Source organism: Toxotes jaculatrix, chromosome 7, assembly GCF_017976425.1.
Source record: "Toxotes jaculatrix isolate fToxJac2 chromosome 7, fToxJac2.pri, whole genome shotgun sequence".
Lineage (NCBI taxonomy): Eukaryota > Metazoa > Chordata > Actinopteri > Toxotidae > Toxotes > Toxotes jaculatrix.
The window spans coordinates 22,138,350-22,153,226 of record NC_054400.1 but is presented as its reverse complement, the minus strand read 5'-3'; the positions used below and the strand labels follow the sequence as shown (position 1 = coordinate 22,153,226).

Genomic DNA, 14,877 nt, shown 5'->3' with positions numbered 1-14,877 from the left:
TTTTCTCCAACGTGTTTCAGCTAGCTAGCTACCGATCATTTTTAGCTAACTGCAGCGCCACGCTAAGAGCGCGGTAGGAAACTTTTGTCGTATAGTAATTGCAAAGTATTAACATGAATGCTTATGTCTGGTTTTAGTTAACTAAGTTAACTAGTTGATGAGAGGATAAATAGAATGATTTTTTTAGGAATGCCATTTGCGCAATTAACGTCTTGGAGAGTTTGTGTTTAGACGACGTTAAAATGCATGTTAACACGTAAAGCGTTTCTGGTTGTGGCCAAAGAGGGACCTTGAATCAAGACACTCATACATATTCATAAAGACACTACATACACCTAACAACCCGTTGTTCCATCAACACAGTCTTTCATCATTTCAGCAGTATGAGGTGTACTGATAACTTTTATTATGTGCATTGGTCCCTGCAGTTCATCCATTTTGCCTCAGCTGGTGGTATCAGAAGTTGGCTGAATGGATCCAAACAAGCCTGACCTCGGTGGTACGACGGGCGTCCCTTGGCTGGGACGCGGAAGAGGACTGCAGCCTGAAGAGCTGGGTTTAGGACGTAGTAGAGGGCTGCTGCTCTCTGCAGCAGAGCCTGGCGTAGGACGAGCCAGAGGTTTCGCCACTCCTTGTGATACTGCACAAGGACGAGGAGTAACTATACCCAGTACTGAGCCTGTGCTTGGGCGTGCTAGAGGACTGCTGGTGTGGCCTGATGATGGAGGAGTTGGACGAGCCAGAGGACTGCTCTTCCCAGCAGCTGAACCAAAGTTAGGGGTGGCAAGAGGGGCTATCCTGCCTAGTCTGGAGCCACAGCACGAACAGACACCTCCATGTGAAACCAAAACTCAAGGCCTGTCAGAAGAGACCTCCGTACAAACAACAAAAGAGGTTAGAACCAGATATGCGTCTATACACGTATACCTTTGCATGTTTACATTTTCTAATTATTATTTGCTCACTTGAAAAGCTGCTAAGTGTTTTTGTCTGCTTTCAGGTTGACCTGCCTAGCGTGGGTCAAGGATCAGCACTGGTCTCCATGTTTAGAGGAATGGGCATTGAGCCCTCAATAACTTCATGGGGAAGAGGAACACTACCAGTTGGTCTGTATTTAAAACTTGGACTTACAAATTGAAACAATTGTGCTGACTCATTCAGAAAAAAACTGCAAAATCAAGTTTAAGTAGTGTCACTGTGTGTGTGCAGAAGAACCATGAGAATTGATTTGTTAAATTTTATTTCAGGATGTGGACCAGCTGGAGATATGGGAGAGGTAAAGCCGCAAGGTGCCTCTGTAGGTGTCATCAGCAGCCTAGTGAGTATCAGCCAACCTGAAGAGGCGATGGGCAGAGGCAGCAGGTAGGAGGCAAAGGAGTGTCAAGATCTGTCTATTGACTAACCGGGTTTCTTAGATGTTCTTACTCCTTCACTTGATTGTGTCATATGTAAAGAGAAAGGTAGAATAAATGTTTTGGGAAAAAAAGACACTGAAAACAGAACACACTATTACATACTGCACATAAACAGCACATGATGCAGAGCCTCCTTAATGATCATAAAGTTGTATCATCACCTCTTTACATTCTGTTGTCATCAGATTTACAGATAGTGCATACATTGCTTGTCATGTTGCTGTGAGGCGCTGCTTTCACTTTGTAATTTTTGTGGACAAGGTCAGTGTAACTTAAGTGGTGACACTGTATGTGGAGTAGCTTTGTTTCTGTGAAAGTGTGAGACCAGCTTTTGACTTCTGAAGTAGAAAGATACAAAGGTACAGTTTCTCATGATGGTTAGTGTTGAGTTCTCCCCCCAGTAAAGATTGTTTTTAACTTACATTTAAGATCATTGCAGGTTTCTTGTTGTTGCTGTTGTTTTCTTGTCACAGAAATATTTGCAATAAAATCAATAAAACATGGTCTGTCTTCAGAGACATGTTGCCTATACAAATATTTTTAATTACTGCAACCATTAATGGTACTGGAAAAACTGATATGCGGCCCTGGCCATTGTGCAATGTTGTCTTACAGTTTCCATGGCCGAAGTTTGTTCCCACAGACAATGGTGGGGCTTGGAAGAACAGCAATGCCGCATCCTGGAAGAGGAAGAGGGCGCCCTTTGCTTCCCTCTTTTCCTCCAGGTCGTGCCGAGTCAGTTTCTCCTGCCTCTGAACCTGCACCAGCCCTTTACTCTCAGCCTTCCCATGCAGGTAGGAAAACTTTGAAAAAGGATTCCTCAAAAGTGCATTTGTTTGCGTCAGATGAGTTAAAGTGGATATTTAGGCTTCTTGAATATTAAGGCAAGAAAGTTTAATACAATGTGTAACTTTTGCTTGACCTCATAACTTGTGTTAAAGCACTTGTATGTAAACACAATCTGTAATAAGTCTAATGAAATGCAAATAATCTGAAGCAGCCATACCCCCAGTGCCCACCACTCAAGATGTCCTGGAGTTTTCTTCTATTGCACCAGCAAAGAAAGAGCTGAAAATTGAGCCAGTCAGGTGAGTACACGATTTCTCCTTTGCATTTACCTCCTGGGGTCCCGGCACACCAAGCTATCCTCCAGCTTCTGTTAGGCAGATGTAGTATCACTGGTTACGTTTGTGGCATGTTGACTCTTGTTGAGGCCTTCAGCCTTAGTTGAGATCATTCGGCCACTGGAGCACAAAGGCCGTTGGTGAGAGAACGCTGTCTTGACGGGCTGCTCAGTCCAGCAAATCAGGAGCTTGATTTGGGTATTACGAGTTGTTACATTACTCCTCCATCTAGTCTTCTTCCATACCAACTAAAGCAAAAGGTTTGATTCTGAATGCACTGCAAGTGTTTGGCATGACCTTTTTTTATTGATTTATAATTAGAGATTAGTGAGGTGATATGTCCTCTTGCACGTGTCTGTACAGTATATGCAGATGTTCTGTTAATAGGCCTTCTGTGCTAGAGGTCAACATGTCATGTTAGGGACACTTAGCTTTAAAGAATTACACATTTCATCATGTAAGGTTAGTTGACTGTGTGACTTGTGCTGAAATGATCTGTTTGTATGTATATACTCCCCTGGTCAGTGAGCCACCCAATAAGACTGGAACAAAAGGAGCTCCTATAACGATTGCCTCAAACCACATCCCGATTCACTGCAAGAACGAAGCCGTTTATCAGTACCATGTTACATTCACGTAAGTATCATGTGTCATTGATGTGTTTCCTCTCTTTAGCAATGATTCAACAAAAATAAAAAATGTAGCGTGTAAAACTGTTCTAATTTTGTTAATGAATTGAACTTCCGTATGTGAATCAAAGCTAAAATTACATAGTGGCAACATAGTTAATAAAGTCCCAGAGGGGACATGCTTATTGCCACAAGGTTATTCCAGCAGCCATTGTTGAATCGATCATGTCAGTCAGTACTGGTAATTGCGACAGAGAAGTACTGTTGTTAGTGTGTATTTCTAATCATATCTTTCAGTCCAAATGTTGAATCAATGGCAATGCGTTTCGGCATGATGAAAGATCATCGCTCAACCACAGGAGATGTTGTGGCTTTTGATGGCTCCATACTCTACCTGCCTGTGAAGCTGAATGAAGTGGGTATCACAGTGATGATTTATAATTTCTCTAATCTAAATGTATGTAGGTGACTGATTATCTGTAATGGTCTGAAACTACTGAAAAAAAATGTTTGACAGTTTACTAGTGTTTAATTTTTAACTATACTGTGCAGAATACTGTAAATAACACACAATATTTTTGTCTTGCAGACAGTTCTTCTCAAGAGTTTGAGACGGACAGATGGTGAGGAAATACAAATCAAAATCCAGATGACAAAGATTTTGCCACCCAACTCGGATCTGTGCATCCCGTTCTACAATGTGGTTCTCAGGAGGTATTTTATTTATTTTAGGCTTTTTTATATAAGGCTCTGTCCCTGCTTGGTCTGAGATTGACTGCTTTAGTTTTATCATCTTGAAATGCACCTGCATCAGTATGCAGATTGAAGGTGTTAATAGTAAGTAACTGCAGTGATCTCCTACTTTACCTGTCAAGTTACAGTTGCCCTTTATCCACTCAAACAGTGACATTTTAGTGGATTTTAGTTTTGAATATTTTTCCTTATTTAAGGAGCTTTTTTCTTCTTCCTTTCACTAAAGATTGCATTCAGCGAGTTCAGTGCTGTCAATTTGCTAGTCATTTGTGTTTCGACTAATAAGTGCTGTTTGTTCTCTGTATGTCTCGTGTATTGTTGCAACTTAGCAACTGTAAGGTACAGTTGTATGTAAACGTTTGGGTACCGCTGGGCAAATTTTATACTTTTGTTGGTTTTTGGCAGAGAAGAGGTAAATAGAACCGGTGCTGCAAAGAGACCTTAAAAATGAGACTAAATTAAATAAATGCATTGTTTATACTTTTTATTTCATAAACAGACAGAACTGAACAAACCGATTTAATGAAAAAAACAGGAAAAGAAATTATTATGGCATGGCAAAAATTGGGCATCCAACTAATGTGGACTTGATGTCAAGGTGTTTTGTTTTGTTTTTTTCATCAGTTCCTGCTCCTTTGTTTCTTTCTTTTTTCCTTTTTTTTTTTTCAGACACATCTTTGGTGATTGCAGCCAAATCTTAATCTTAACTTGTGAACTTTTTTAATCTGTCCACAGCACTTGTTTCCAAAACAACTCTGGCTTATCCAGATGTTACTTTGCAGACTTCAGCACTTGACTTTTGTGCTGAGGTTGCAGGTAAGCCTTCCTTCTGATGTCTCTTCCATGTAGACCCTGTTGGTGAATCAACACGGCATGGTGAAACGATGCATCACTACTCCTGCGTCTGCTTAACCTTTCTGCAGCTCTTCTGCAGTCATGTCAGAGTTTATTTTGCCTTTTTTTCCCAAGCAGATGGCCAGTGTTACCTGAAAGTTTTCATGGCCTTCCAGATGTCATCTTGACTTCCCCAGTTCCCCTAAACTGCCATTTTTCAGTGACATTTTGAACCGTGAGATTTCAAGCTGGGAGCACTTTGATACCTTTTAATAGCCTCCCCTGATCTGTCAGCATCCGTAAGCTTCATGTTCAGATCCTCAGTCAGCTTAGAGGAGCCCATGGTTGTTTGGTGTTACCACAAGGTTTGTTCTCAACACTGGAACAATCATCAGCTGTTGAATTCCTAGTGAGAAAGACAATAATAGACTGAACAGGAAGACCTGCTTCCCAATTCCTAACAAGTCAATTAAGGCCTAATGAGTCAGTGAAGTTCTGAGTGTTTTAGTAGTGTTGCAGCAGGGTGTCCAGACTTTTGCAGATGCCACAATTACTGTTTATTTTTTTCAAGTTCATGAAATAAAAAGTAACAGAGCATTAACACTTGAGAAAAGGCATTTTAAAAAATCAACAAAATGTATCATTTGCCTTGATGTGGCCAAATTTCTGCACACAACTTCTTAATAATATGTTTCAGACAAAGACACACTGCTTTGGGAAAATGAGCAGTTTTCTTTGTATTTGTAAAAGTCCTTTAATTGCACAGTCTAAGCAACCGTAATTATTTTACTCTTTCTGTTACTGTTACTGTTACTGACAGATGACAGGACATGAGCCACTGTTCTTGTTTTCCAAGGGTAATGAAACTCATCGGCCTGAAGTTGGTGGGGCGAAATCATTACGATCCAGAAAGTGCAGTCATTCTTGGAAAACATCGGTCAGTACTGAGAGGTATTGCATTGGGTTTTTTTTTTGTTTTTGTTTTTTGGTATAGTATTTTTTTAAAAACATTTGTTTTTAAGGCTTCAGGTGTGGCCAGGCTTTTCAGCCTGCTTCAAGCGCACAGATGGAGGCCTGTACCTGTGTGTGGATGTTTCTCACAAAGTCTTGCGGAATGACTCTGTGCTGGATGTCATGTGAGTTCACACAGCATAGCAACATACCAACATTAGCAAGGTCACTGAGAAATTATTATTTATAAATCAAGCATTTTGTGTTGTATATGATTAGCAAGCTTATAATCTGCTGTCTGCCAGGAACATGTTGTACCAGCAGAGCAAGGAAAACTTCCAAGACGAATGCACCAAAGAACTGACTGGCAGCATCGTCATCACCCGCTACAACAACCGCACCTACCGCATTGATGCCATCGAGTGGAACAAGTCACCCAAAGACACCTTCTCTTTGATGGATGGCACAAAAACCACCTTTCTGGAATACTACAGGTGAGACTGATCTTTCCATGAACTCTTCAGAACTAAACAGAAAACTGTTGAAACTCTTCTGTCATATCTGTCTTTTCTTTTTATTTAAACACGTATTTGTTATAATTCAATTGTCATTGCATTGCATGGACATTTTAACAGCAAGAACTATGGGATTACAATCAAAGAGATGGACCAGCCTCTGCTCATGCATCGGCCAAAGGAGAGGTCTAAGCCAGGAGGGAAGGTAAAACCTCACTTAATCATCTGTTATTTTAACATAATAATAATAAATGCTCAAGACAAACATTCAGGTGTCCTTTTTTACTGATAACTTTAACTTGAATGCCACCTTGTGGCTAAAATGGGTCTTGCAATCTGCTTTATTGTTAAGGCATGTCAGGCCTTTGTAAGTGCACTTAAACACACAAAATTAAAATAATTTCTCTTAACAAGCTGTCCCATATTTTCTTATGTGAGAGGCACTTTTTGCACTATTTTGCAACCTACTCAGGCACCAGTAACACTTGTTCCATGTACAAACAACTACTGTAGGTTGTTTGTTAGTCCACCAGATGCATAATGGTGCAAAGAGGAGATTATATTGAAGGTATTATATTCAAAAGCAACTGAGCAATAAATACTTCACTGTGTAGTTAATGTTATATTGACGTATTGCAGCAAATCATTACTGGAGAGATCCTTTTAGTGCCAGAGCTTTCCTTCATGACGGGAATCCCTGAGAAAATGAGGAAGGACTTCAAAGCTATGAAGGTAAAGCACAGTGGTCTTGTCCTGTTATTCAGATCTAACACCTCCCAGCTGTAAAGATGATACATGTTTAAAAAATATATATTATTAAAAAAAAAAAAAGCAATTGTTTGAAAGTAGGCAAGGTAGGTTTGTAATGATAGCTTAGGCAGAGTCATGATACAAGGTTGCCACCAATTTGAGTGTGAGTGTTATAATGTAATTGCTGCACACCAGACAGAGACACTGTGCGACAGTAATGATATGATACACTGCGACTCCATTTGTCAAATCTGATCTTTAGATCTGGAAGTCCAATATACCTGAATAATTAAGTCTTATCAATATCAGAAAGGGTTTAAAAGTTTAAACCCCAAGATCTATCTATGAAACAGTGTATAAATGAATCATAATTGGCAGATAGTTAACATTGGACAGTTAAACCTGGTGTATCTTGTGGTTTCAGTGTAAGTCAGAAATGTCATCCCAGCAGCAGAAGGTAGACACTACCCTCCCCTCTCCCCAAACCCTAACATACACAAAAGTACATGAAAAGTGTGAATTGTGCCAAAGGATTGAAAACAGAGACCCAAAACAGTATCTGTCATCTTAGAAAGATTCAAGGCAGAAAATATTTGTATCAAAATTACCTGACTGCATACTTATTGAGAATGTATTTGTCATATGTTGTAGGACCTGGGCATGCACATCAGTGTGCGCGGTGACCAGCACATCCACTCAATAAAGCAGCTTCTGAACAACATCAGCACCAACCCTGAGAGTCTGAAGGAGTTCAGCCAGTGGGGACTGGAGATCGGCTCCGAAATTCTAGTGGTGAGAATATGCGTCACCTCACTGATGACAAGTGTCTGTGGATAACGTGATAAATGCAGTATTTGTCTAGTATCACACCCCATCCTCTCAGTCTGACAGTACAGTGAATTCTGAATTTGAGCCACGTTCCACTTTTGTATGTTGTACAGTGGTGGGAAGCAAGTAGGTAGCAAGACACTAGAATCTAGTGCTGATGTTCTTTTTGTGTTGTGCCTTTGCTTTTTGTATTTCATTATATTCCTTAGCCATTTTTGTTTTAGCACACTTTAATTTTTGACAGTATATTGTGAATGTGTTTCCTCTGTTGCAGATTAAAGGTAGAACTCTGCCCCTTGAAACCATCTGCCTGCAGTCTTCATCCTTTGCCGCCAGCTCTGCTGTATCCTGGTCCAGAGAGATTTCCAGGGATGCTTCAATCAGTTCTGTGAGTTATTATTATTTTTTATTATTATTTTTAGCCCTCTTCAAGCATCAGTGTGTAGCCACATGTGTTATTGAGCCTTGGCCTCAGAAATGGTTGCTGTATTACTGTGTTTCTTCACCAACTGACCTATTTTACTCTTAGATCCCCTTGAACATCTGGGCCATCTTCTACCCTCGCCGCTGCGCTGAGCAGGCTGAGGAACTGGTTTCCACCTTTAAAAAGGTGGCCGGGCCTATTGGGGTCCGACTGGAGCGGCCCATTCGTGTGGAGCTGAGGGATGATCGCACTGAGACTTACGTCAAGAGCATCCACTCTCAGCTCACCAGTGAAGTATGACATTTAAATTTAGAATACTACTTGAGGATAAGGATTCACTTCCTGTACTAAAGAACAGATAAATCATGTCATGTTGCTGCTTTCCTGTGTGTGAGCGACAAACTTTAAAGCCAACTAACAGAAAAAAAAGAAAAACATATATAAACAAGTGTTGGTATTTCTGTTCTAAGATATGATTACCATTACTCTGAAATAAAGACGCTAAAGCCATGCAGAGGAATATTAGCTAAATAGCAGATTGCATTATAAATAAAGAGCACCTAACATCACCTTTACAAATACTTGCCCTGCAGTAATTATAGATCAGTTAGTGATTAGATGTTCACAAACACTTGTGACTGAATAGCAGCTGCTAGCATCTAAAACTTTAGCTCTGTCTCTATTTTTAACTGTGTAACAGAAGCAAGACCACAAAATGACTGACAGCGGTTCCAGTCTGGTTGCCTGGGGCAACCTGAGCAACTGTGAACTGTCAAGCCCTGCATGGTTTTGCAAACTGCATTAACATGACTGCTAATGATTTATAATTCAGAGGGGAAGAATATTAATAAAGTGCAGAATATGACTAGATTCAAAGTATTACTTTCACAATATCCATCTTTCTTTGTCATTACTTTTGAATGTTGTGATGTTCAGCACATAAGAAAGAAATTTGAACTGCACAGGTTTTGACCATGTAGAAATGCTGGCGATGCAGTTGGATTCATCCTGTGTAAGTTTTCTATTTCTCATCTGTTTGCAGCCCAACATGCAGCTGGTAGTGTGCATCATGTCCGGCAACAGAGACGATCTCTACAGTGCCATCAAGAAGCTCTGCTGTGTTAAAAGTCCCATCCCATCCCAGGTTTTGTAGGGTTTGTCCAAGCGTTTGGGCATGGCTGTTTTTGAGTTGGCGAAAAACAGTTTGGAACTGTGTGTAAAAATATCTTCTACCAGATAAAAGTTTTTTTTTCCCCACTTGTCATCAGGCCATTAATGTTCGGACGATCTCCCAGCAACAGAAGCTGAAGAGCATTGCCCAAAAGATACTCCTGCAGATAAACAGCAAGCTAGGAGGAGAGCTATGGACTGTCAACGTCCCCCTGGTGAGTATCATGCCTTACAAGAGCGGGAGTGTTAACAGCTGAACAGTTTAGAGGCAGATATCTTGGTGGGTACTATTCATTACACACAATTCTGCTTGTGAAAACAATCTATACGAACCTTATTTGAAGGAAAAGTCGAAGCCACAGTCTTGGAACAGCATCACACAGATGTTGTGATTCATGTGAAAATGAGAGGTTGTAACATTACTGCAGTCTCCAAGGAAGTGATGAACCTTTATCTCACTTGAGCAGAAACACTTGATGGTGGTTGGAGTTGATGTCCACCATGACACCAGCAAGGCACATCGATCAGTCATGGGCTTTGTTGCAAGTGTGAACAGGTGCACGTTTTCTCTTTTTTCTCCTTTCTCCTTCTCTTTTTTCTTTTGTTTATATTGAATATTTTTCATGTGGAACACAAAGTACAATGATAGAGGATTCATTTCAGTTTCTATCTACCAGTACAATTTTGACATTATTGCCCCATGCACAAAGCTCTGAGTCCCTTCTTACATAAATGGGACCAACAGATTTTAAGGTTGTGTTTGTGCCAACATCCTCACAATAAACTAAGTCAATCTGCATATTAGTGTTTTTAGTGTACAATATAGCATAATAGTGGTAATACCTTAATAGCAATGCATGGGATGTTTTTCCAGCTCACTGACCCGCTGGTACTCCAGAGTAACTTTCCAGACGCCCACTGAGGAACTGATCAATGGCTTCAGAGTTTGCTTACTGGCTGCACTGCAGAAGTACTATGAGGTAAATGCTACAATCAAGCATTACAAGAATGCCTTGCAATTCAGTCCCTCTTACTAAAACCACACCTAAATGTTTTAGCCAAGGATCACAGACTTTTGCTCCCTTGTCTTTGTTCCTCTGAGCTGGTTCAGCATCTTAATAAAAACATCCTTGCAATCTGTGTCTGGATATGTTGTCAGGATAAGGACAAGCACATGGTGCTCATGAAGGTTACATAACAATAGTTTAATTATGCCTGATATAACACTTGATTATGTTCATCTGTGCAGGTGAACCATAACTTGCCAGAGAAGATTGTGGTGTATCGGGACGGTGTGTCAGACAGCCAGCTGACGATGGTGGAGCAGTACGAGATCCCACAGCTGATCAAATGCTTCGAGACTTTCCCCAGCTATGAGCCCAAGCTGGTCTTCATCGTGGTCCAGAAGCACATCAGCACCACCCTCTTCTCCTGGGCTTCAAACACCTTTGGCATTCCTCCACCTGGGACTGTTCTGGATCATACCCTCACTCAGAAAGACTGGTCAGTCTTAAGTCTATCCAAGTGAACAAGTTGTCAGTAGATCCTCTTCTAAGCTCTTAGTTTTATTCTAATTTGAAGGTTGATCAGATGTCAAGATGCTACACTGCTGTTCGTTTCTGTGTCAGGCTTTTAAAACTATAATTATAAAGGTAGCACTCATTGTGGGGTAAAAAAAAAAAAAAAATAGCATAATCAACTATTTTTTTCTGTCTCTATTGGATTGGCCAACAAAATGCACTGAAGGCTGACATTAAACTGTGCTTTGATAAAAGGTGAGTTAGGATGGCCCTGTGTTGTTTATTTATTTGTTTTTTCCAAACTTCCAATATGCAAAAGCAGTGTTTTCTGTTAAAATCAGTGAGAAGGCTGCATTTCTGAAAGCAGTTTTCAGTCTGAATCCAGTCTTAGGCCCCAGATGGCTGGTGCTCTGCTTTAATTTGCTTTTACAATGGCAGTTTAGTTGAAAAGAAAATCAGTAAATGTGAACTTAGTTATCGAACCCCAAGAAACCACACAAGCACACCTGAACACAGTGGTCTGAGTTGGTTCCTGTCTGACAGTGGTGCCGTTTGTGTTCAGACTGAAAGTACGACCGGAAGAAACTCACATGAGCGTATCATGAAAATGGCAGGGCAGTGGAACAGAGGCACTGGTTCTGATCTTTTCTACCTGTGTACATCAAAAAGGCTGCAGCCCTGTCTCCTGGCAACAGCTGTAAATATGTGCTCTTTGACAAGGAAACCATCAAAGACTCAGTGTATCTGATTTTGACTATTTATAACATTTCTAACCTTGAAGTGATATTTTTTTCCACTCAGGGTGGACTTCTTTCTGATAGCACACCACATTCACCAGGGCTGTGGACTTCCTACACGCTACATCTCCTTGTACAACACAGCAAACCTCACACCAGACCATTTACAGAGGTACTTATAAACCATTTTCTTTACCACTAAGTATCACTCTGATTATTGCTGATATACATTCACATGTTGTTTATTCATAACATGTTGCGAATATGCAGGAAGTGTCTTTCATGTATCTAGCTCAGTCAGTCCATGCCATTAGATTTTTAGATTCTTGGTATAAACTGAACAGACTTGAAGTTCTTTGTAAATTTCTTCTAATTCAACTCACACCAGTAAACAGTAAACTGACTGGATGGCCAACTAGTAACTGTGTTGTCAGACAGTAAATTACTCAGTGAGGCAATGTATAGTACAGAAATAAATCACATCCAAGGAAATACAGAAATAAAGCAACTGAACATTCACCTTCATGAAGGTAGAAATATTACAGGGTTATAGGATTAGACTGTATTAGTTTTAATTAGGTTACCTAATACACTGGCAGCTTAGTGAAAAATGCCAAATGAAAAAATCCATTAGTACATTAAGTGTCGCTGTTATTCCATAGATATTTTTTTGTACATCTTCAGGCCATTGAAAATGAGAAAGGCTTTTAGGTTACCAGTTAAATCAGTTCGAAAACACATCTAACCTTGTTATTTTGGTCCCACACCAGGCTGACTTTCAAGATGTGCCATTTGTACTGGAACTGGCCAGGCACCATTCGTGTTCCAGCACCGTGTAAGTATGCCCACAAACTGGCTTTCCTGTCTGGCCAGTACCTGCACTCAGAGCCGGCCATCCAGCTATCAGACAAGCTCTTCTTCCTTTGAGCTGCACCAGACTGACAACTCATTTGAATTAATGAGGAACGCGCTTAGGACTTTGAAATATAGTGTCAATTTCACTGGGATCAGAGAACAATAGCTAACTCTTTTGAAATTATTTAAATGTGTGTGACGTATTAGTACATGTACATTTTAATTTCAAGTCTAATGAAACAAAATGTTAAGCAGTTAAATTTGAAATGAGTTCCGGCCCAGAGTTTGCAAAGTTGTGACTTTAAGTTTTCAGTTTTGTTTTTTTTTGGTTTTTTTTGCCAGTGTTCCTGTGGCAAAATTATTGGTCAGTGTTCTGTTAATGTTCAGACCCTGTCATTGTGACAGATTATTCACAATTCTGTACTTTATAAACAAGTTTATACAGGTTTACATGGTAAATCACAGCATGTATCTTCATACAGTTTTCAGCTTTTCATGTACATAATTATGTATGTGGAATAAATAAAGCTTGTATAACTGGTCTCTGAATAAGCTCATATTTGCTTATAACTGTACACTTACAGAGGTGACAGGGCTTTCCCTATTTATTGTACGGTCGCTCTCCAAGACTTCCTATTGACATATTGTTTAACTTACCTACCGAAGGAGGTAGTGGCAAGGAATGCAAGAAGAATATGCTATTGCCAGACAGAATGCAAACAAGTCTGCTCAGAGGAACAAAAGGACATATGATGCCAAGGTGAGGAGCTCAGTGTTGCACCCGTCATGTGTTAGTGTGGAACATGACTCCTCGTGGTGGACCAGGAAAATTGAGGAATCACTGGGAAGATACCATTCACACTGTGGTTCGGCAAGTGGGAGAGGACCAGTGGTGTAGTGGTCCATGGAGAAGTGGGTATACTCAATTTTCTTCTTTTTTCATGTAGGACTCAGTCATGGTCTCCATTGCATTCTCAATGGCAGCTTCTTTCTGTTCCTCTGCCACCTTCACAGCCTGAGCGTGAGCCTTGGACAATGCATGTTTCCTCACCTTATTTCTCAAGACTGACAGACTTGTTCTACTTTCATGGGCAGACACTTGAATTTCAAAGTTCATCCATTCTCTTGAGAGTGATACACCTTGCTCCTTGTTGATCCCAATGGAGTTCACACTGCTACAGACCAGACATCCTGTGAAGCATAAACAATGTAACTACTGTATCCACAGCTGTACGTGTGCATGGTCCTTTTGCACACACACACACACAGTTTCAGAAATTACCTAGTTAGTTAACTAGCAATCTATCTAAACTTACCCATTTTTTTGTTTTTGGATCCCAACCAGGGGTTCTTGGATTTGAAGTCTTGTGTTTGTTTAGCACACCACAGATCTTGCCAGTCATTATTGATGTCTACAGAAAAAACAACAAAAATTATGCATCTCCCTGTCTCTCTCTCTCTCACACACACACTACTATGATCACAATAGTCATCAGCAAGACATGGGTCCCCCTCTTTACATTAACAATCTAACTAAACCAACATTCAAAATCACCTTTTGTTACAGTGTGAGGCTTCACTTTTTAATAAACTGGAGATGCAATTTACTGCCTCTGTATGTTCTGACCTGGTGGTGGTAGACTGGGTTGACTTGCCATATACCGGTGTATACCCTGGACTACACCACTGGTTATAACTGATTACAATAAATACTTCCCAAAGGAATCAGACAGAATCACAGTGACTGTCTACCCCAATCCATTCTCCTGCATCCACCAGAAAAACACATACATAATAACATAAGAAAGAACCCCTCTTCTTTCTTCTCTGCATCCATATACTGTAGCTGTAAACTCAATGGTGAAACCTTAATGTCTCAACTTTAACTGTATAACATCTGTATGTATATATTTATTTATTAACCAATGTGAAGAGCCTGACGTTGTCTTTGGATGCTTTCAGGCTCTTGGCCTGTTTTGAAGCTGAGGGTCATTCATGCTTTTTATGTCTTTATTTTCTAGGAGCCTCTGAGTGGCCACAGATATCCAACGGTGAATTGTCTGCTGCCTCAGTCTGAAACGTTTTAAAGTTTAAGTGAATTTATCTTCTCCATGTTTACAGCTAAGAATGTCACCAGATGCACCAGTATATTTACCACAAGTGGACTGTGTGACTGTGGTTGATAATTCATTGATTTATTTAGCTGTGAAACATGGCTTTTTGTTGTTGTTGTTTTTAATCACAGAACTAATTACTTTTTAATCTCAGTATTAATGTTGAATTTGTTGGAGTTGTTTTTTATATATCTGGGTCCTTGATTTGATTAAGTGGGTCTTCTGTTATGAACACAAAGACACTACAGTTACTTCTTA

At 40.1% G+C, this 14,877-nt stretch overlaps 2 protein-coding genes across 2 annotated transcripts; one reads left to right on the top strand and one right to left on the bottom strand.

The window, feature by feature from the left end:
- The first annotated feature begins 471 nt into the window (after positions 1 to 471).
- Positions 472 to 12,577, top strand: piwil2 (piwi-like RNA-mediated gene silencing 2). Its single transcript, XM_041042118.1, has 23 exons — positions 472 to 894; positions 1,001 to 1,106; positions 1,248 to 1,362; positions 2,031 to 2,209; positions 2,416 to 2,503; positions 3,065 to 3,175; positions 3,466 to 3,587; positions 3,762 to 3,882; positions 5,612 to 5,692; positions 5,778 to 5,891; positions 6,012 to 6,200; positions 6,342 to 6,426; positions 6,861 to 6,953; positions 7,623 to 7,763; positions 8,074 to 8,187; positions 8,329 to 8,517; positions 9,266 to 9,367; positions 9,492 to 9,608; positions 9,861 to 9,949; positions 10,268 to 10,373; positions 10,643 to 10,896; positions 11,715 to 11,822; positions 12,421 to 12,577. The coding sequence occupies exons 1-23, from the start codon at positions 472 to 474 to the stop codon at positions 12,575 to 12,577; spliced, it is 3,204 nt and encodes a 1,067-aa protein (XP_040898052.1).
- Positions 12,578 to 13,011: 434 nt separating this feature from the next.
- On the bottom strand, positions 13,012 to 13,917 carry LOC121184462 (E3 SUMO-protein ligase KIAA1586-like). Its single transcript, XM_041042123.1, has 2 exons — positions 13,822 to 13,917; positions 13,012 to 13,696 (listed from the first exon to the last, which is right to left on the bottom strand). The coding sequence occupies exons 1-2, from the start codon at positions 13,823 to 13,825 to the stop codon at positions 13,428 to 13,430; spliced, it is 273 nt and encodes a 90-aa protein (XP_040898057.1). The 5' UTR covers positions 13,826 to 13,917; the 3' UTR covers positions 13,012 to 13,427.
- Between the last annotated feature and the right edge of the window lie 960 nt (positions 13,918 to 14,877).